This window comes from Octopus bimaculoides, chromosome 3, assembly GCF_046866305.1.
Source record: "Octopus bimaculoides isolate indiv1 chromosome 3, ASM4686630v1, whole genome shotgun sequence".
In the NCBI taxonomy this organism is placed as follows: Eukaryota; Metazoa; Mollusca; class Cephalopoda; order Octopoda; family Octopodidae; genus Octopus; species Octopus bimaculoides.
Window position 1 is genome coordinate 74,870,668 of NC_142930.1, and position 24,080 is coordinate 74,894,747.

Here is a 24,080-nt window from a genome sequence, read left to right on the forward strand (position 1 = left end):
TTTCTGTTCAAAACCATGCTGATTTTGACTTACTCTTTTATGTTATCAAACTCACAAGAATAAAACGGTAAGTACGATGCTGACTGGCATCAATTTAATTAACCTGAACCCTTACCTACAAAATCGACCCAATGCCCGATCGAAAGAAAGCTATATTTGGAAACCACTGTTGAATATTGAGAATATTGAAAATACACAACTGAATCATTATAGCTGAAAGCAAAGAAATGAAAGATTTTTTGATGGAAATGCCTAAAATATAGAAATAAATTACTTGAGAAACATGGTCAGAAGTGAAAGATATTAAGAGATTCCTTCAACAGAATGAATAAATACTGCAAGTTTGAGAATAATGGCAGTTGGAATGAGCTAAAGAGAAGGTTAAAAGGTTCATCATAACCCAAGGCAAGTAAATTTAACAAATGAACAGGAATAATTGGAGGAGAATTACTGTGATGACTTGATTAATCTATGCTATTAGCAAAAATAGACAAAAAAAAGGGGGTTGGAGAGGCAGAGGAAAATAAACAAACAAACAAGCAAACCAATTTTGTAATTTACTTCATATTCCATTTGACAATGTGTGAAGATTACAGCCAAATCTTTGGAGTTATGGAGGGTATTTTCTACAGATAACTAATTGTAATTCCTTACACAACAGTACCTTTCCTCACCTACTGGATCACATACATTCTTTTCCAGAGTTGTGTAATGATGGGAAGGAGGAGTCTAAAGAGAAGTACACAAACTAATATACAAACACACATACACACACATATATGCCTATTGATTTGAAGCTGATGATTCACCTGCATGTGTTCATAAACAAACTCATATATATGAGATACCCAGAATAATGATTGATCGAATCATCAGCTTTGCATGAATAAATGAACTCTAGTATATGTACTGAATATTTTTTTTCCTCTTATTTAGAGACCTAAAGGCAAAAATGCACACATGTATATATATATATGTATGTATATGTATATATATATATGTGTGTGTGTATATATATATATAAATATATATATATATATATATATATATATATATATATATATATATATATATACACCCATAAATGTTTTTGTTTGCATTTGCATTCAAAAATACACACTGATGTTACAAGTGTGAAAAGTTTGTTATAATTGCATTTTAATAAACAAGGTTATATGCTGACAGCTAAAGGTTTTGTACAATTGATGTTACAATCAGCAATATTCAACAGTGAGTCTAAGTTTATTTTAGACCTACCAATGAATATAATTGATTGCAAAGTCAACCATACAAAACATTTAAGTATGTGAAGGCATATAATCATTTATATTAATACACAATATCATATAAGGAATAAATGTAGATAAAATGGGCAATGGGCTTGCATGCATTTTAGATTTCTACATAGGGAACACAAAACTGACCAACCTAAAGGGAGACAACAGGAAAGAAATTAACTACAAATGAAAATACATTAATATTATAGCAAGGCAGAAATAGAACTACTGATTTTCTAAGGGGTAGGGATGTAGCAAAATAGCCTCACAGTGAGGCAGAAGGAGGGGATCTTACCGACGTAGTTGCAGTTCAGGAGGCCAAGGCACTAAAATGCCCGTTACAGGACTATTAGGCGAATTTCCTATAGAGGAAGAAGCAATTCTGGACAAACCACAGCTATCAGAGAGAGTGCCTGGCAAAGGAAATAATAATGTAAGGAAATAATTAACAGTAGTATTGCACTTGAAATCAAGCCCATGAACCATTCAGATATGACACTAAATGTTGTTAATAGTTTCTGTTACCTAAATGGTCTAATTTGTAGTGAAGATGATTGTAGTAAAAGTATAATTTCTAACATAAGAAAAGAAAGAGCAGGTTCACTGATCTGTTTGCTTCTGTTAGCATCAGTCTCTGTCTATATGAAAATCAAATTGTATTATGTTATGTGTCATGTTAGATAAGCATTTGTTGTGAATGACCTGTGGAGGTGGGAAAAACATCAAGTGTTGTCTGTTGGATGTTTAACATGAACTTGTAAGAAATGGGGAGCACAAATGAGCTGAGAGAATAGTATGGCATTAAAGATATCAATTCGTATATACTGCAGGGGAGATGACTGCATTGATATCAACATGTGATATAAACAGATGTGAATGATGGGTGGTAGAGCAGTATATTGCATACTGATAGCAAGGCCTTATAGATAAGATGACATAGGATCTTGAAAAGGTGATATCCTGTATTATAGACCAATTCTACATTTGACAGCAAGGTAACAATAGACCTTAAAGTAATTATGCCATTGTCACAGCCATTACAATTGGCTGATGAGGAATATACTATCTATTAAACTGATGACATTTTTTTAGATGATACGAAATGACTAGATAGAAAATTATGCCATTGTCACAGCCATTACAATTGGCTGATGAGGAATATACTATCTATTAAACTGATGACATTTTTTTAGATGATACGAAATGACTAGATATAAAATAGCAGGTACACCTCAATAAATGACACAAAGTGTACAATAATAGATCAAACAGTTATATTTGACAATGTCGTAGATAGAAATCTTTGTGTAAAGTATGATGATAAAATGATTAGTCACAAGAGAAATCCCATTTGTGCAAATGTAATTCCATTATGGCAAATGAAGGACATATTTGATCAAAGTAATTGAAGCTACAAGAAAATTTGTACTGTAACATCATGGGAATAAAACAGGAATAAGGCACAAATCCATGAATACACATGAAAAAAAAAACAAAAAAAAAACAAGAAACAATGAAATACCTAGAAAATAAAATTTCAATATTAAATATAAAACAAACACAATTCTTAAATGTAAACAAATAAACTTGAAAGAACAACAAAAAGAATATGGTTAGCAAGCCTGACTTTCAACAGTTTACATCAACAGTTAAAAAGATGCAAAGTAAAGCAAAAGGAATAACAGGAAGGCTAGCAAAATGTATGAAAACTTCCTGAAATCCTCACTTATTATGTGAACTACCACATAAAAATCTAAATCTAATAAGAGTGAAAAAATAAAATTAAATTAAAAAAACAAAACAAAAAATACTTTAAAAACACAAACCAAACTTGTTTGTTGTTGAAATCAAAATATATTAGAGAAAAAGTCAAGAAATTGTATTAGTTGCTGCAGGGTGAAGGAATTGGAAATGCGAGATTATTGCTGAAGGAATTGGAAATGATAGATTATTTAGTGTCTAAAGAAACATCTTGAATGTTTATGGGAAGGATGTCAAACAGTCAGATTATAAGAGGGGAAAAAAAAAATTGTCAGCACAACATTCTTTTTGTTTGATTCAAAGAAAAATAAATATTTTTATAAAATATTTCTGAATATAATATCTGGTAGCATATTCAAGTATATTATTTATATCTTGAACATAACATTCAGATCAAATATCATGGAATATGCAAGTTATGGAAGTAGTTCCATAACTTGAAAGTAGCTGAAATAGTCATGGGAAAGTTAGTGAAAGATAGGAATAATTTGAATAAGATACAGTTTGAATTTGTTGTCGTTTCAACTTCAATAGGCCCAGTCATGACCATCCCATTCTTTTAAGTATAATGTATTGGGGACTACAATATTCGATGCTTTCTTCCCTTTTTTTTAAAGAGTTTAGATAAAATATGGTATGATTATTTTTTTTGACTGATATTTTAAGCAGGCTTTGTCAATCCAGGTCATATGGATTTGTCTTAGGAGGTGAAAACAGTTATGGCTTATTTCTAATGCCACTCAGCTGACAAAAATGAATAGTACCTGTATTTCAAAGGGCCAGCCTTGTCACATTCTGTGTCACTCTGAATCTCCCTTTGAACTACATTAAGGGTAGACATGTTTGTGGAGTGCTCAACAACTTGCATGTTAATTTCATAAGCAGATTGTTCCATTGGTCAGATCAACTGGAACCTTTGTTGTCATAATCAGTGGAGTGCCAATCTAATGAATAAAACAAAGACATTCATAGTAGGAGGGGAACAAATAACTTTATTTGCATTTGTTGAATTGGAGAGGTTTTTTGACCTCACATTTAGTAGTCTGATGGATTCTGAGTCATCTAAAGGTAAATAAACTGCTTTCATAAGCAGTTACATCATACAAGGCTGAAATAAGCATTGAAAATCAAGTCTATAAGGAATTTAATGTGCAAGTAGGCATTCATCATGGTTATATCCTCAGCCTGTTGTTCATTAAAGCTTTTGAGGCCATCATGTAGGAGTTCAAATCTAGGTGGCTTTGGGTTATGCTCTGTACTGATGACCTGGATCTCATTATAAGACCAGAGTTGTCTGGAGTTTAATCCTTTAACATTCAGATTACTTTCTCAAATGCAATGCTTATTTATTCACATTATTTTGAATTAATCATGCATTATCTAATAACTCAGAAATTTCAATGATGTGATTGTATATTTATAGAATGACATAAGGTGGATGTGAGAAACCGGATCTAGCCAATTTGAACATAAAGCAGGTAGAATATTTGGGCTGCATATGGCCAGTTTAAATGCTAAATGAAGTTAGCAAGGACCAAAGTTCCAACTGAAACGGATCATAAAATCCCAGTGAAAAGTGGTTGTGTTTAAAATATTGGAAGATTATAAGTAGGAATCTGATACTGTGTACTTATGCAAGCAGTGGGTAGACAATGGATACTACAGAATTTCAGGCTGGCTGAACAAGGACTTCAGACATGATAAATGCAAGGAAACAGTTAACAGTAGTAAAATACTTAAAGTAAAGCCCTTGAACTATTCAGATATGACGTTATATGTAATTAATAGTTTGTTACCTAGATAATCTAATTAGTAGGGGAGATGATAATAGTAAAAGCATAGTTTCTAGGAAAAAGAAAAAAGGAAAAGAATTTCAGTAATTTGTTTGTCTCTTTTGGCAACAATTTCTCTATCTGTGTGAAAAGCAGATTGTATTAAGTGTGTATAAGATGTGTCATGTTAGATGAGTGTTGATTGTGGAGGACCTGCAGAGGTAGAGAAAAACATCAAGTACTGTCTGTTGGATGTTTAACAAACTTGTAAGAAAGATGGAGCACAAGGGAGCTTAGAGAATAGCATAGCATTAAAAATATCAACTCATATATACAGGAGAGATGACAGCATTGATATCATTATGTGAGGTAAATAATGGAAGTTGGGTAGGGGTACTGCATACTGGGAGCAGAATATACCTATGGAAGTATATTGGGTACCTGGAACTTATGCTGACAGGCCTTACAGACGAGATGACATAGGATCTTGATGAAAGATGACATCCTGTATTATTGAGCCACTCTACATTCCACAGTAAGGTAACAATAGACGTTAAAAAAATGATACCACTGTCACAGCCATCACAACTGGCCAATGTTAAAGGTGGTGGATATATTACTATCAATTAAACTGATGATATTTTTAGATGATATGAAATAACTGTAGACATAAACTAGAAGTATGTCTGAATAAAAGACACAAACTGTATACAACAATATCTATAGTAGACAATGTTGTAGATAGAAATCTGTGAGTAAAGTATAATGATAAAATGATTAGTTATAGGAGAAATCCCATTGGTTGAAACAATTCCATTATGGTGTATAGGATATGAAAATATCATTACTTAAAGGTTTTTATCTCAATATAAATGCAAAAATACAAATGCTGCAATAATGTTGATCATGATGAAAAACAAAAGGGGGTTCTCACTACTACCATAAAATATTCACATGCAGAGCGAACAAGCAGTAATGGTGGCAACTCTTCTCTGCTTCTTCCTTGGAACCGACAATTGCCAGTAGATGGGAATTGTATAGTTAAGAGCATTTGATATTAACAGAAATACTGCAGCTACCACATACAGCTGTAGCATTTACAAGACAAATACAGACATTAACCAATGACTAATACAAACGTAGATATTTACACATATGTACCACACATAAACACACATGCACATACACACACACGTGCGCATGAGCACACACACACACACACACATTCATATATACACATGCACGAACCAGAAACTCTCTGGCTACCAGGAATATCAGCAGTAAAAGAGGCTATGGAAGTGAGATAGATTATGAATACAGTTAAAGAGGAATCACAAATCAAATATACAAATAATAATAAAGAAAAAATCTACTCAAGTTCTCATATGCTTAGTAAGAAGGAATGACAAGAAAATATTCCTTGAACTTGAATTTAAAGAAATACACTTGGTTCCTCTTAATAATAAAGCAGCCAATAGTTGGAAGGTCACCAAAATATAAAACATATTTTAATCCCATGTTTTAGTGTCATATGCCAACATAGACAATAAAGATAGAAAAATCTGTAAAGGTTAGTCAGGAATGGGACAATTCCATTGGATAATAAAATGTGAACTGAGATACAAGAAAAGAAGATTTAACTAAGAATACAACAAGGAATTAAAAGCATCATGTGTCATATACTTAAGAGAGAATTCACCTTTTATGGGTATATTATGAGGGAGAGTAAGAGGAGGTATGCGAAAAAGTATTGGAAAATTGTAGTAAATTTTAACCATACTTAAGATGGATTAACAATGATTTGAAATAAGACAGTTTGGATTAAGAAAAGTATACAGAAGAACAGTACATTTGAGAAGAAGCCATTTAATACAGCCACATAGGTCACAACCTTATAGAGGAAATTAAGAGAAAATTAATGATAAAACTTTTGCATAAACATACTTATATATGTGAAACATGTTTCTCCCTATATATCTCTCTCTACACGCATACATACAGGAGGGCAGACAGATAAAAATTAATTACATTAAGTTTGAGAAACTTCCTGAGCTGCATACATGTATACATGAGTGAGTGTATTATACGCACACACACACTCACACACAGGGATGCACACATACACACACACATTTATATAAGTGTGCATATTATATACATAAACATATATGTGAGTGTGTGTGTATATATATATATATATATATATATATGTGCATATATGTGTGTGTATGTATACATATATATGTGCATTGTATCTTTCTCTCTTACTTGTTCACTCCCACCTTCTCTCGCTCTCTCCCTCTCTCTCTATATTCTGTTCTCAGCTGAGCTACAGATGGTGTCATTTCTCAACATTTTCTGGTCAACATTGACCCTGGAAGGGTGAAAGGCAAAGCTGACTGCAGCAGAATTTGAACCCAGATCATGCAGTCAGATGAAATGCTGCTAAGCATTTTGCCTGGCATGCTAACAATTCTGCTAGCTCATGGCCTTAATAATAATAATAATAATAATAATAATAATAATAATAATAATAAAAGCCCCTACATGGTAAATACTGGGCTAAACTAAATGCGAAAGAAATAGACAGAGAAAAATCCCAGCAATGGCTGAGAAGCTCAGGACTCAAAGTAGAGACTGAAGGGTTTTTAATTGCTGCACAAGACCAGAGCCTCCCCACCAGAAATTACCAAAAACACATAATGAAAAGAAATATAACAAGTAACTGTAGAATATGTGGAGATGGACAAGAAACAATAAATCATATTATCTCTGGCTGCCCAGTCCTGGCTAAGAAGGAATATATTCACAGACACGACAGAGCTGGGACCTATATACACTGAAAGCTATGCCAACACTATGGAATAACAACAGAAAAAAGATGGTATAAACACACGCCAGAAAAGGTCACAGAAAACGAGAAAGCAACCATACTCTGGGATATGCCAATACACACAGATAGAGAAATTAAGGCAAATAGACCAGATATAGTTGTCAAAGATCATGAAGAAAAAAAATGCTTTCTAATTGATGTATCAATACCAGCAGATGACAACGTTTCTCTAAAAGAAATGGAAAAACTTTCAAAATACAAAGACCTGGAAATAGAGATAACTCGAATGTGGAATCTAAAAACAGAAACAATTCCTATCATAGTAGGTGCCTTAGGTATAATAAAAAAAATTCAGACAAATACATAACAAAAACACCAGGACTTACAAATATATATAACATGCAGAAAATTGCACTACTGGGTACTGCACACATTCTACGCAAAACACTTTCAATACAGTAAACATAAGAGCACCACAGCAAACCACAGCACATACCCAAGGCACACAGAGCTGCGCTCGGTAGTGAAGTGAAAGCACGTTATAAAAATAAAACTACTGAACAATAATAATAATAATAATAATAATAATAATAATAATAGTACCCTGATGCAGTACCAGGCACTGGCTCACATGGCTTCTGATCTTAACTGATTGGAAATGTTATCATGTACATGTCTTGTCTTGGTATAAAAGATGGGCTACAGCAAATATTATTGTTTGACCATAACCAATTGAGCACCTTTCGTGGCTGGCGATATGTGCATCTCTGATCATGAGCAGAAGTAGTGGGGGAGCATCATAGCCATGTATTGAGAGGAATTGTTTGGAGTTTGAATAATTCACCTCTGGAAACATAAGTGTTTCGTTCAGCATCCTCGAACAACCTTTATTCAAGGACCATTTGAGCAGGATGGACTACTTGACCCGAAGAAAATTCTAACTGGGCCCTACCTGCAAGATTATGCACTGTTTATCTTGATATGAGATCACCATGTCATGCACATATGGTTATGATGCATGTGCCGGTGTACCCTTATCAGATGGGTGGTCATGATGGGTATACTCGGCTTCATATATTTTACCTCATTGTCACTTTGATGGCATGCATTGCTCTCTCATTCAATAATAATAATAATGATAATCCTTTCTACTAAAGGCATAAAGCCTGAAATTTTGGTGGAGGGGACTAGTTGATTACATTGACCCCAGTGTTTCACTGGCGCTTAATTTATTGACTCCAAAAGGATGAAAGGCAAAGTCAACCTTAGTGGAATTTGAACTCAGAATGTAGAGACAGATGAAATGCTGCTAAACATTTTCTCTGCCATGCTAATGATTCTGCCAGCTCACTGCCACCATAATAATAATAATGAGAGTGGTGGAGTTGGGGACTAGCAAAATCCTTTGGGATTTCCCAATCCAAATAGATCAGGTGCTAGAGCATAACAGATTGGACCTAGTGGTGGTGGACAAGATGCTATATAGTTGATGTTGCATGCCCCATTGACTCACGGATAGTCAAGAAGGAAGGTGAAAAGATAGATGAATACAACCCTCTTAAGTACGAAATGGCCTGGCTATGGAAAATGAAGAAGGTGAAGATAGTGCCAATTATTGTCGGGTTCTTGGGAACAGTATCAGAAGGCATCAAGGGGAATATAAAGGAAATAGTAGAACTGTTACAAAATAATCAGGAAAGTATTAGATAGTTGAAAAGAATGGATAGCATGGTACTGTATGCTGCAGGTAGCAAGCCCACTATGCATGTAAGACTCCAGGAGCTCTAACAAAACCGGTGATAAAGAGACATAATAATAATAAATCCAGAAATTTAGAGGGGAGATTAGTGGATTATATTGATCCAAGTACTTAATCAGAACTTTAAAAACTTACCAACACACACATACAGTCACATTTTACAATGTATGTTTTCACACCCTAATTCACAGTGTGTATGTGTGTGTGAAGGCCTATACGTATTTATGTATCTATGTGTGTGCATGTGACTAGGTGCATGTTTGTATGAATGTCTTAATCAGTTGCTTTGGTGCACCTTTTAATGTTCAGATGGCTCTGAAATAACATTTTCAAAAGCATGTCACATGACTGATCTCATGGCTATTCTCAGTCAATCAGAAAGTGTTTTTTGGTGCATTTGTCATCCTTTGAAATGTTTGTCTGGAACCTACTGTGTTCATCAAAAGAGTATAAAAGAAGCAATTTCCAGACAGAAATTAGAATCAGACTCCTTGTGGCAGTAGCAATTGATCTTCTGTTTCTCAAAGAAAGAAAAAATCACATGCATGCATATACTCACATGCACACAAATGCACCCACACACTAACACAAAGTTACTTCATCCAGCTACATTTACAAGCTGTGATTCTTGAGCTAATACCATTCCTATTACTGTTTTACAAACTGTAGTTATATTATCTTTGAAGATGTTCATTTTTACATTACAAATATTAATTTTTGTGCTGTTTCTTAAAGGTACTGAATTCGACCAGTGAACTTTTATTTATCATGTAAAAATTTTGAACTGCATGCTAGAAAGACCTGGTCTATTCCCTGGCCATTATTTTCTAATGAAGATTCTTTACACTACAGTCTATGGAATAATTATTATATTACAATTACCAAATAGTGGAACTGTGTCAGGGAAAAGGTCACAGATGATTAAGTGAAGTCAACAGTTTTTGTGTGTTGTTTTTTAATGCCTATTACACAGTCTTCTATGCTGTTAATGCTTTAGTTTCAACAGAGATCATATCACTTGTCAGACAAGTACATCTCTGAAATTTAATAATACTGTTGTATTTATACTATGCTGCATGAATTTATACTGGTACACTGAATCTTTCTAATGTTATCATTAACTGAATTATGTTCTTCTTTACTGTTGTTTTATGCTGAATATTTACTCTAGACTCAATGTAATCCAGTTACTGTTATTAGTATTACTAATTGATTGTATGGATGCTACTCTATTTGACATTTTTCATTCATTGCTACTGGGATCTCCAACCCTCAACACAAAACATATGTGTAAAGTGGACAGTGAAGGAGAATAATGTAATGGAAGAAAGATCTTAGCATATTAATCCTGATCCTGTGTTCTGATATGTTCCAGCTAGGAACCCCACCACCTTCTTTTTATATATAAAGTATACACACTGCAATACATATGTATATATACACACCTTACACATACATATTCACTATTAGTTGTTTATTTAACTCCAAATCAGCACTGATTGGATATATACTCAAAAGCATTCCATTCATGGCCATTCAAAACGTTTTTCAGGCATTGCTTATCTACTACTACCTTATCCAACACAGTTTTAGCATATCCTTTAAGATGATAGGTTGTGGTTGAGTGAGAGTTGCCTAATATTTCTAGCAAGATCAAGTGATCACAAACTGACTCTTATTGTTTGAGGGAATACTTGTAGTTAATGCCGATAGTTTTGTTGTTCTAATCCAACTCTTATCATTGCAAATCCCCTCACTAGTCTCAGGGGGGACAAGATATCATTGCTTGACTTGCTAGAAGTGACAGCCAAACCTCCCTTATATTATATGTTATCATCTTCACCCTTTTGATACCAATCCATGTAAGACTATCATCACAGTCCTTGTGGTGTGAAGTCTTGTGTATCTCAATGACCCTGTGAGCTATGCCAGTGCGCTGGTGAAACACAAGTTTCTGGTAGGACTTTTATGCCAGACAAGTCAAGGGATAGAGGCAGGACTAAAATTGACCACCTCTTTCCAGAGGTGAAAATAAATTTGCTTAGGTTCAACAACCTTACCAAGAGAAAAAGTAAGATTACAGAAGCATTGATGATAATTAATAACCAGCAAGGCCTGGGAGAGAAAAGACAGTTCTAGGCCAAGAACAGTGGAGAAAAGTTACTTAAGCCCTTCACACGGAGTGAAGGGCTTAAGTAACATGAAAATGCTTTTGGTTCTATAATACAAAGTGTTCATATTCAAAATGAACCTTCCATCATGACTTGATGTATGAACCTTTGGTAACATATGGTCCAAACATCAGTTTACTTCCCAACCACATGGTTCCAGGTTCAGTCTCATTACACTCTTGGAGTGGTTAGTGCTAAGAAGGGTATCCAGCCATAGAAACCATGCCAAATCAGACAAAAACCTAATACAGCCCTCTGGCTTACCAGTTCCAGTCAAACCGTCTAATCAATGCCAGCATGGAAAGCGGATGTTAAATGATGATGATGATAATGATGATGATGATGATGATATGTGTGTGTATGTCTTTATGTCTGTGTTTGTTTCCACCACTGCTTGACAACTGGTGTTTGTGAGTTTACATTCTCGTAACTTAGTGGTCCAGCAAAAGAGACTGATAGAATAAGTACCAAGTTTTTAAAATGTAACTATGAGGGTCAACACATTTAACTAAAAATTCTTCAAGGCAGTGCCCCCACACGGCCACAAACTAATGACTGAAACAAGTAAAAGATAAAAGATATATATATATATATATATATATCATCATCATCATCATCATCATCATCTTTCCAAAAATTAACTGAGATATATAGACAGGGTAGTGTATTTTATTAAAAACAATGATCCTGAAAGTGTTCAAAGAGATATATTAGATAATATAGTAACAGATTAATAGAAAAAAACAACAACAAAAAACCAGGATTGTCATGGCTTGAATGTCTTTGATCAGTGGATCAGAGGACTGCTTGATCAGAGCTGACCTGGTGTTAAACAACAGCAGCAACCACTACCATCACCAACAGTCTTCCAAGAGTCCAGTAGAAAACCATTAGGTCATGTATGTTGACTTGGCATGCATATATTTTGTGAAGTTTTTTCTGTGCATGAAAATCAATTTGTAGTATATATTTGCTAAAACTTTCTGCAGATGAGTTATTTCAATGAACAAAAAATAAATATAAACCTGAAGAAAACCAGGAAAAATAAATAAGGGAAAACAGTCTAAATTTAAATTCAAGGTATGAATAATTTCATAATTAATAAAGAATACAAATGTGTTTTTCCTGCAAAATCTATAAATATTCTTTAATATAATATGAGATTTTTTTGCTAATTAACAAGCTCTCAGATAAATTGAATTTTCTATTAATATAATATAATGTAATACACACACACACACACACATACACACACACACACACACACACACACACACACACACACACACACACACACACACACACACACACATGTATATATGTATATGCATATATTAATGTAATAGATAGAATATATAGATGTGTGCATGTGTATATACATATTAAAGAAATATGTGTGTGTGTGTGTGTGTGTATATATATATATATATATGTAATGTGTGTGTGTGTGTGTGTGTATATATGTGACATAAAAAATGTAAATTTATTATTTATTAAGTGGAAATTTATGACAGAAATATTTTATAATAGCAAAATTTGATTTTATAGCATTACTTTCACTTGATTGAATATCCATAAAATTTTGAATTTAATTTTGAAATATTATCTAGAACTGATTTGTCATCATTCTGACTTGACTTCTAATTAATTTATTTATGTAAAAGAGTGAGTTTTTTGAGTTGAAAACTCATGAAAGATGGAGCCACTGACCACCGCTACCAACAAGTAATAGAAGTAGTAGCAGCAGCATTAACAGCAATAGTAGAAGTAGTAGTAATAGTAGTAGCAAGAACAGTAGCAGCTGTTGTACTAACAACATCAACATGAATTCTAGTTATAGAAGATGTAACATGACAAACAAAAATGTCAAATTATCTCTTATCTAAGTTGCAAAATATATCTGTATGTGCGCATGTGTTTGTGTAGAGAAGAGAGTGAGGGAGTGAATGAGAATGGAATTTGGGATGCAGAATGACATGGAAACTACTGTTTTCATGGAGTAACAGGAGAAAAAAGGAAATAAATAGGAAAGAAGTAAAATAAAATATGATGTAAGCTATCTGAGAATGCCTCAAACTTAAAAAAAAATGACAGATAATTATAGTTTTGGGAAATATTCACATGCCAAAGAAGACCTTATCCTGGAGAGAAGAAGCAGAACGAATAAAGAAACTTATTAAAAAAAAAGACAGAAAATAAAGTAAAAAAAAAATCTGCAATAGAAACTCGCTCTGAGAATATTCAATATTGGATGGTGGGAAAACTAATCCAACTTAGATGCAGGGCTATTATCTAAGATGTTCAAATATAATCTGATGTGGCACATGGAATTTAAAACCAAAGCGATAACTCATAACAACCTCAGTGGTAGTAGTAGTAGTAGTAGTAATTTTTAGAACTATGAATAATAAAGATAATAAAACTTGAAACCTTTCTCAATGTACAAAATATCAGACATGCTCATGTAAGCATGAAGTCCTCTGAAAAGTCACCTAACCTAATTGAAATTGCAGCTAAATCTTCCTTAATCCACACCCTACCATCTTTTTTTTTAAAAAAAAGAGAAAAAAAACACATTAGATAGCAGAAAAGGATGTGATGGTCACAATTGAGATATTATGAGTTTGTTTGACCAGAGAGTCTGTTCTGGGCTGACTTTGTGGCTAAATAAGAATGGCAATGGACAGTTATCAAAACATTACCCATGGCATTCTGATCTGTTATCTTGAAGATATTTATGCTAAAATATAACTACCATGCACACAGGGAGGAAGAGGCAAGATACAAATAAAGAACTATATTGAAGTAATTGCTTTATATCAAGAAAAATACTTTCAAGCAAGTAAAGTTAGAAATGTTTCTCAGTTTATTAGAAAACAACATAATACAAATGAGAATCTAATTAGGTTGAAGGGAAAAGTTTAGAAAATAATAAAATAACAGAAAAGGTAAAAAAAAAAAAATGATAAAATTAATTGGAAATTACAAAAATTACTCAAGAAAAAATGAACAAAACTCTTTATGGTCTGTATTCTGCAAGACTAGACAGAAGGTAAAATGAACCAATACTGAAAGCTAATGTTGGCTCAAAGGTAGAATTAGAAGGCCTGAATTTTAACAGCATAAGATTAACACTTTTAAACTAAAATCTACAAAAATGAAATAATAAAACAAGGCCTAATGTGACTTGCAGATTATTTCAGGGGTCAGCAAACTACAGCCAGAAGTCCAAATCTGGGCCACGGCCTCCTTTCATTCATGCTGCTGACTTTATTGAATAGGTGACAATAAATCCAAAAGTTTTTGTTTTCCTTATTTATCTTTGGCTAATGAACAATAAAATTCAGTATCGAGAAATAGAGCAAAATCTTCATTTTGCAGTAGCTTCAAATGAAACATTTTATATTAATACCAAAAACAAAAATAAGTTTCCTTCACATGGTAAAAAAATTAAAAGTTTCCCCAGGTGTAGTACTGGATCAGGAATTAGCCAAGTCTGTGGAAGACGATGCTGATAAAGTATAGAAACTAGGCAGGCAAATGTTATGCACTAATTAGTATCATATACTAATTATTTATCAATCAAATCAACATATTATAGATTTAACTAGAAACTATTGTTGAAACTTGGTTGCGGCTATCTATAGCTAGCAGGAAGCTACAGTAACAGGAAACACAAATGAGTTACATATAAATATGAGTGTTCAGCTATAGGAGAATGTGTGTAATTGATAAACGAAAAAATAACAGGAAGAAACAAATAGAATGCTGAATCTGAGTAGCAGTTATTTAGCCACAGGTCATCCTTGATCTACAAAAACTATGATATTTGTCTCTTTTTTTGGTGTAAACATAATGTATCTAGAACTATATTATTTAATGTGTCCTTTTTCTTAAGTTGATAGAATAGTATTTGAGGGCAATTTGACTGTTACTTCTAGCAGGTTGCATGAGCACATAGACACTTCCCTGCTGGTTTGTTAAATTGGAGTATTTATGTGATGGGACATTTGCTTAGCTTTGAGTAGGATGTTGCCTGAATTGCAGAACTTCTTGAACAGACAATTAGTTTGCAGGACAGGACTATCTGATAATAGATGTGTGAATACTGTGTCAGTCTGTTTACTGATATTGGTAATATCAGTCAGATATCACAAACATCTGAGTCAGAAATCATTAATTAGATGACAGTACAAGCTAATCATGATACTGAAGCATGTTGTGGTGTTAAGAAATATACAAAATTTGCACGAAATCTGAGAACTGGAATTAGAAAAGGTGGCAGAAGTAGTGAAGGTGACTACCTTCTCTAACAGCAGTGCTTTGTCAAATGAGAAAAGAAATAAGAAACAAGAACAAAACAAAAACATTTGTTCACATCTAACATGCATTTCAAAAACTGGAATAATCAAGAACAACAGCAATGGAGATTTATTTTTTCCTCAATCATTTTCTATGCCTAATACTTTAGAACAAGATTATTTCCCTTCTTATGTGCTGTCAGTTTAGTCTAATGATTTCAGGATATGTTTCATTTGATTTATAGCATACTAACTTGAGAGAAGAATTACAACGCTAGGAAGTGATAATACTAACTCACTGTCTTAGGTCATAGGATTTATGTTAGGTGACCAGTAGGCCTTTTCGTTCATGGAAGACAAATTAATAACTTTCATGTGAAATTTAAAAGAAAAGTATATATGTGTGTGTGTGTGTGTGTGTGTGTAAAAAAAAAGAAGAAAAGCAACTGAAAGGTCTTATGTAAATATGAATGTTGGTTTACTAAAATATCTTCCTGCTTACATTAAGAAACATTGATTCTTTAAATCTAAGTGGAATTATCTTATTGTGTTTGATCACCAATAAATTTATAATAGACCAGTGTATTTCACCTTATTAACAGATCAATAAAGGTAACTTTGAAGCTCTATTAATCTTATTCTTCATCTGATTTCACTTCCATAATGAAATTTGATAGAAAATTAGAAATTAAAACGTAAAAAAAATAAAATCTGCCAACTATTGTTTGACTCACTTCTCTTCACATCATTGAAAATTCAATAGAAACTAATTTAAGAATACAAACGATCTTCCCCAGTCTAAAAGTTTCTTTTCCAGAAAAGTCCTTTTGACTGATTCAGTTCTAATGCTGTTAATTTCTTTGTAATGCAAATTCATTATAATAATCGACCAAATTTGAATAGAAACAAACACAAAACAAAACAAACAAACATACACATTTAAAATCAGTTTTCTTCTCAAATAATTGTAATGGTGGAATGTGATATTTTTGTAGGAGAAAACCTATCAAGACATGTACCAAAACATGAAAGAAAATCAGTTATCTACAAACATTTGTACATTGAATGGAAATAATCTTTGTTATAATATCAATATTATGAGACAAGAATAAATTTCATAACAAAGACTAATAGGATATTTTAAAATAAAACACACTATCAGCTAGCAGGATACAATTGGAAAAATTGCTCTATTCTGAAGGAGAATAAGGTGATTCTAATTTAATTGTTTATTCAGAAAGAGGTGGAACTAAAATGCCATATTACATTCTTTTAAAGTTCAAAACTTATCATGTTTATCAGGTGCCTATATTGCACAAGATTTTATATCAATAAATGAAATACATAGAATTGAGTAATTTTATTTCTTATTGCAGATGAGTTAAATATGTTCAGTTTCTGTATTATTTGGAACAATTTCAACATTGTTGTGTGATTTCTAGAAAGTGTACAATAAAGTTCTTACTTTTATTTGTTAAACATTGTATATTTTTATGTTAGTAATTTATTGATCAGATTCTATGTGTATTGCAGAAAATATTTTAAGAAACAATAGAGTGCTGGATAAAATACCTGTACAGTATTTGGTTTCCTATATATATATGTGTTGGGTTTAATTCCCATAGGAGAGTGGAAAAGAGAGTAACTTTGTCTTTCATATTGGTGTCTGGTTGTCAATAAAATTGGAGTAATATTATGAGATTGATTCAAACCTCTTTAACCCCTTTATGAAAATCTTGATTATGAAACCAATTGAAATTAATCGATATGACTTGTATTAACATTATATCCCAATACTGGGATAAATAAAGACAAGTTCACAAATGAATTGTTGAATCAAAGTAAAGTCATAAGACATGTCCACAAGATATTCATCAGAAGACAGCTGTTTGCTAGGGGAAAAATATTCATCAGATGTACTAGTGTCTGAAGTTAGCTGTTTCCCAAACAACAGTTTCAGAAGTTAGCAGTCCACAAGATATAGCAGTGCCAGAGGACAGACATCAATCAGATGTAGCAGTGTCATATGACAGTCACTCACCAGAAGCAGATATCACCAAAATGTAGCACAGTCAAGAGATAGATATCTACTGGATGTAGCAGTCTCAAAGAAAAGATATAGACCAGATATTGTGGTGTAAGAAGACAACCACCCACCAGATGTAGTAGTATCAAAACAAAGCCATCTACCAGATGTTGCGGTGTCAGAACAATATCTATACTATGCAAACAGTAATTTTTTCCTATTTGTAATCATTACATGTTTATGCTATGTATGCTATATGCTGACCAACCTAAAATACAACACCATATAGAAAAGTGATCAGGGCTCTGAAAATGTTGGAAAATTTTCTTCTAGCACATTAAGAAAAGATGACTATAACACATCAACTATTTACATCTTTCAGTCAGCCAATGTTGGATGGTTCTAACAATCTTCAACAATCTTATAAAATCTAAGATGGCCTTTAGGAAGGAAAATAAGATGTAAAAAATACATTGGCAATATATAACTGATTTTTTTTACTTAATAACCAAATTTATCCTTGGGTATGTTGTATCTGCAATATTTCCAGACTGAATTCAGATGGCTATTGAATTGATTGTTAGATTTTATTTCATTTTCAGTGCTCAGCTTTTGATCTACTGTCTCCATCCTTTGCACATTCTGTCATTACTACATAAGTTTCTGCCTCACTGAACTATCTAGATATATCAAACTACAAAAAAATTTCTTCCTTATACTCATCTAGCTCCAGACATCTCATAACCCTCTCTACAACATGAAAATATAGTCTCTACATGGTTGTTCAACTGACTAGAAACAGCAACTAAATTATTCTTCGATCACATTCTACATCTTAAAAAGCAAGAAAGATAAATTGAATAATGTAGACATAGATACTCTTAGTTTGAAAACATGTGTTAATCATGACAGGAATCCCTTTGGTCATAGATTTGATGGATTAAAGTTGATTTGTGGCTAAACAACAATGACAATCACAACTTATTGTACTTTTCAAAAGCTTTATGCAAAAATTTATGCAGAACAGTAATTCTTTTATAGAAGTATAATTATTTTGTTCTCTCGTCTGTAGTAATTTCAGATCATTTAAAAGCAACAACTTTTTGCATTCTGAGTTCAAAGTCTGTTGAGGTCAACTTTATTTTGGGAGAAGATGTCAGAGCCATTAGTGCATCAGATAAAATGCCTTGCATATTTATTCCAAATTTTTGCATACTGAGTTCAAATCCAACCAAGGTCAACTCTGCCTTTCATCCTTCCTGGGTTGACAAATAAAGTACCAGTTTAGGGCAGTGGACTTGCAGAATTTTTGAAGCATTGGATGGGATATTTGACAATATTTGCTCTAGCTCTTTGTGTTTTGAGTTCAAACTCTGTTGTGACTAACTTGGGTGGTAGAGTTAATTCATTGTACCATTGAATACCACCACCTGACCTTTTGGTGCTTTTGGTGAAGTTACTCTGTTGCAAACATTTGAGTCAGTTTTCTGGTTTGAGAACACTCTTGCTTTCATCAGTCATGTAGGTCTCATGAAGGGTCATGGGCACTGTTCTGAATAACTTCTAATCATATTAACTTTACTTAATTTTCCTACCATTCTATTTTAAAATCGATCAAACAATAAATTTAACTTTATTTGGTTAACCAGAAAAATACAAACAAAATACTCTCTAATGGCATACTTTATAAACTCTAAAAAGAAACAAATCCATTGTGGTTTGTCTGTATTCAATATTTCAAATTGTTATTTTTACAACAGCAATATATATATATTTATATATATATATATTTATATATATATATTCTTTTATTCTTTTATTTGTTTCAGTCATCTGACTGTGGCCATGCTAGAGCACTGCCTTTAGTCGATCAAATCGACCCCAGAACTTATTCTTTGTAAGCCTAGTACTTATTTTACCTGTCCCCTTTGCTGAACCACTAAGTTACGGGGATATAAACATACCAGCATCAGTTGTCAAGCGATGTTGAGGAAACACACATACACACACACATAGATATATATATACGATGGGCTTCTTTCAGTTTCCATCTGCCAAATCCACTTACGAGGCATTGGTTGGCCCAGAGCTATAGTAGAAGACACTTGCCCAAGGTGTCACGCAGTGGGATTGAACCCAGAACCATGTAGTTGGTAAGCAAGCTACTTACCACACAGCCACTCCTGCGCCTATATATATGTGTGTGTGTGTGTGTATGTGATAGTGTGTGTGTGTGAGGGCGCATGATTTAGTGGTTAGGGTGTAGCATTTATGATCTAGCAATTGTGATTTGATTTTAATTCCTGGATTTCATCTCATGTTGCTTGGCAATCATTTGAACACCTGATGTGTGGTACACCATGCACCTGTTCAGGCAATGTCAATTTGATGGTGAGAGTGAGGTAATGTGCAGCATGGACATTTGATCACTATAAACAAATCATTTGTGCAGGTCGTTTGGCAAAAGCTGAACACTCATACATCATCTTCGACAGGTGAGTCTATCATATATGTGTGTGTGTGTTATTAGTCATAATACTACTTCTTATTGCTACAAAGTGATAAAATAAAGCAAATATAAAGATTGCATATCAATTTTTAAAGGTTACAAAGATTCCACCATAATGCAATTGTATCAACCATAGCTCATGACCTCAGACCAGATTACAGATCAAACAAGTGCAACTCACCATTGCAAACAGACTTCCAAAGAATTGTGCGAAGATTAGCAATAATAAAAAATAGTTTTTTCCTCCCATCTCAGCAATTGATATTGAAATTGATATTTTTCTGATATTTTTTTGGTTAAAAAAATTATTTCACATGAAATTTTTCATTAAACATTTCATGGCTGGGCAACCTTACTAATACCAACTATTCAATCGTTAAATAGAAGACAATTATAAAACAAATGTTTAAACAAAATGGCCAAGACACGTTAGTGAAGAAATGAATAATTTAAAGGAATCAACAGTTGCAAAATTTACTATTGATTCAGTGAAAATGATTGGTGTTTAATAATTTTTAAACAATTTTGGTTGTTACCATTTAAACTGAGAGTCACATTCAAAAACAATATTACTGATTTATAATGAGAAATTATTGTAAAATTTTAAATTGATTTCAACAGCAGATTTACTCCATATGAGAGAAGAATGTTAATTGGAAATCTAAAGCTATCTAACACATCCTGTAGTTTGAAGGTTTAGATAATCTGACTGATTGACTAATGATATCCTTGTAGCTTTTAAGACAAAACTATTGATGTTTCAAATAATCCTGAACATAACAAGTCTATGGTGTTTTGATCTTAACACCATATCTTTATTGTTCTCTTTAATCATTTGTTTCACTGAACACAATAAAGTTCACTGCAGTAATTAACCTGCAACTGAAACTAATAGATAAAAAGAATAACAGATGTTATATGAGATACTTTTGATGAAAAGTATGCTATTATTACTTTGTACCAGACCAACATTATGGAACTACCACTGGAGTAATGGATCATTGCCAAATACAAAGTAACAATTTACATGGAGATGATTTGGTTTTTAGACACACTAATACAGTACCTGGTCAGTTATATACCAGAGTGATATTCTTAATATTCACTTCTTTTGTACCAACAACAAAGGCTTTTTTTTCATGTTGCCATCTCTTTGCTAATTTCAGTGATCAAAGTTTTACAATATATACTTATCATATGTGGTAGCTGGGAATGGGAGTAGATGGAGGAGGGTCAAAGCAGCATAGATTATGACAATAGATTAAAAATTATCATTCATAGAATAATGATATATATGCTATAATACAGATAAAAAAGATAACCAAGCTGGTTATGATGGAAAAAAAAATCACACACACACACACACACACACACACACAAATCCTGGTACACAAACATATACATACATACACACTTTCACATGCACATTCTTTCTTTCTCTCATGCACACACACACACACACTTTCACACACACATTCTCTCTCTCACACATATGGTAACATGTTTCTTTTGTTAGTTTACACACTGGAATGAAACAACTAATAATAATAAAGTGTGTGTGTGTGTGTGTGTGTGTGTGTGAGAGAGAGAGAGAGAGAGAGAGAGAGCAGAAGAGAGAGTCAGAAAGAGACACATACAGAATAAGAGAAATAAACAAAGTAAGATACGTATTTTCATTGATGACAATAAAAAAAAAAGGAAATGTTAGAGGTCAGTAGTAACATTTCAGCATGTCTACTCTTCCTCAGGTTCTCTTATTCATTCTCTCTCCCCCACCCTCCATCTCTCTCTATGTGCACACAAACACACACACACACACTCTTTGGCCTGATGCAGACAACCTTTGCTGTAAAATAGTTGGTGAGAGAAAGAGCATCCAGTCAAAGCAACAAACATTGTTAGGTCTTTCCCTGTTGTTGTGCATGAGAGATGATAAAAGAGCATGGTACGTGGCAAGCTACTGTGAGGGTGATGATGTTACAACACAGACACACATATACAATTTATTTGCAGCTGAAAAATAGATAGAACTGGGAATGTAATTAGCAGAGAGTAAAAATGCTTAAATATCATAAGTGCTAGTTGATTAATATGGAATAATACAGGAATATTATTAGTGAATGGTACACTGATATAGTCATCATTAGAAAATGAGGGGTGAGGCTGTCTAACATAGATAAGAATAGTTTATACATGGCAATGTATTAGGCATTAGAGCACTGATATATGTTAACTTGTCAGGTGACCTTTTCTTTTTAACTTAAGTTATTAAGAAGAGGTCTATTTTATACTCCAAGTGTAAAATATGAACCTCAAATTAGGCATTAGAGCACTGACTGTATATGTTAAGCTTGTCAGCTGACCTTTGTTTTTTATTTAAGACATCAAGATGTGTGGGAAGTTGTTTGCATGGTTGATAGTTGATGGCAGATTAAACTCTGCTATAGTAACTACAGACACGAATATATTCCACTGAAACAGCTTGATTCATGTCATTATAATGAAATAATAAGAGTGTAGTGTAATAAAAGTAATCTCAGCATACATAACCTGATACGAGGTATGATTGCATGATGACAATAAAAGCCATATTTGACAAGAGAGAATTCCATAACTATCATCATGTTGCCATTGGCAAAAGCTGAGCAGATACACTGTAAACAAAAAAACCTGTTAGCTATGGGTACATTTCATTAACACAGCTTTGCTGGAGCACTCTGAAATTCATATATTCTTTTATTCTTTTACTTGTTTCAGTCATTTGACTACAGCCATGCTGGAGCACTGCCTTTAGTCGAACAAGTCGACCCCAGGACTTATTCTTTGTAAGCCTAGTATTTATTCTATCGATCTTTTTTGCCAAACCACTAAGTTACAGGGATGTAAATACACCAACATCGGTTGTCAAGCAATGGTGGGGGGACAAACACAGACACAAACACACACACACATCTCTACATATATGATTGGCTTCTTCCAGTTTCTGTCAACCAAATCCACTCACAAGGCCTTGGTTAGCCTGAGGCTATAGTAGAAGATACTTTCCCAAGATGCCATGCAGTGAAACTGAACCCAGAACCATGTAGTTGGGAAGTAAGCTTCTTACCACACAGCCACTCCTGTGCCTAGATGTTGAGGGAAGGAAAAAAGCTGTTAACAATATTAACTGTAATAGACTGGTAGTGGTAGTTTCAAAATGTAACCAGTTGTTAGCATATGTATGGTAGTTTAGACATCAGGCTAACTAAACACAGGTTGAAGCCTTTGTTGTTTAATGACAGCTACATAGGAAGGCATGAGCTCTTACATCATTATTAACATTCTCCAGAGTAACATTACTAGAATCTAGCTATTACAAGATATTGAAGCCATACTAATTAAAAGAAGGAAATTTGAAGCAGGTTCTAGTTGAAGGCAGTAAACGTTGTTCAGGAACATAAACTTGGCTGTTGCAAAACATTGGAGGCTCGAAAGAAAACAAAATTTTAAAATGTTTTAATCATTTGCTAATAAAATTTTAAAATTCATTATAAACTGTATTCTATGGATTTTATTAAAGATATTAAAGTATTTTAGAATGTTTTAATGGTAAATAAATGTCAATATTATATTAGCCTTTATATGTTTTTTTAAAACTTATTGCATATAAACTCATTATAAAATGTATTATA

At 33.1% G+C, this 24,080-nt stretch overlaps 1 protein-coding gene across 15 annotated transcripts in view; it reads right to left on the reverse strand.

The window, feature by feature from the left end:
* Positions 1 to 24,080, reverse strand: part of LOC106883961 (transmembrane protein 245) — a 501,684-nt gene that overhangs the window by 25,238 nt on the left and 452,366 nt on the right. For 7 of the 15 annotated variants that reach the window (XR_016241093.1, XR_016241092.1, XM_089349230.1 and 4 more), the window contains one exon: positions 1,573 to 1,690. The exons of the other annotated variants lie outside the window; for them this stretch is intronic. Coding sequence is in view for 5 of the 7 variants with exons in the window: in XM_089349230.1 (XP_089205356.1) it covers positions 1,573 to 1,690 (118 nt within the window). In the remaining 2 variants the exon portion in view is untranslated. Of the gene's footprint in view, positions 1 to 1,572; positions 1,691 to 24,080 lie in introns of those variants that run through there. 15 annotated transcript variants of the gene reach the window in all.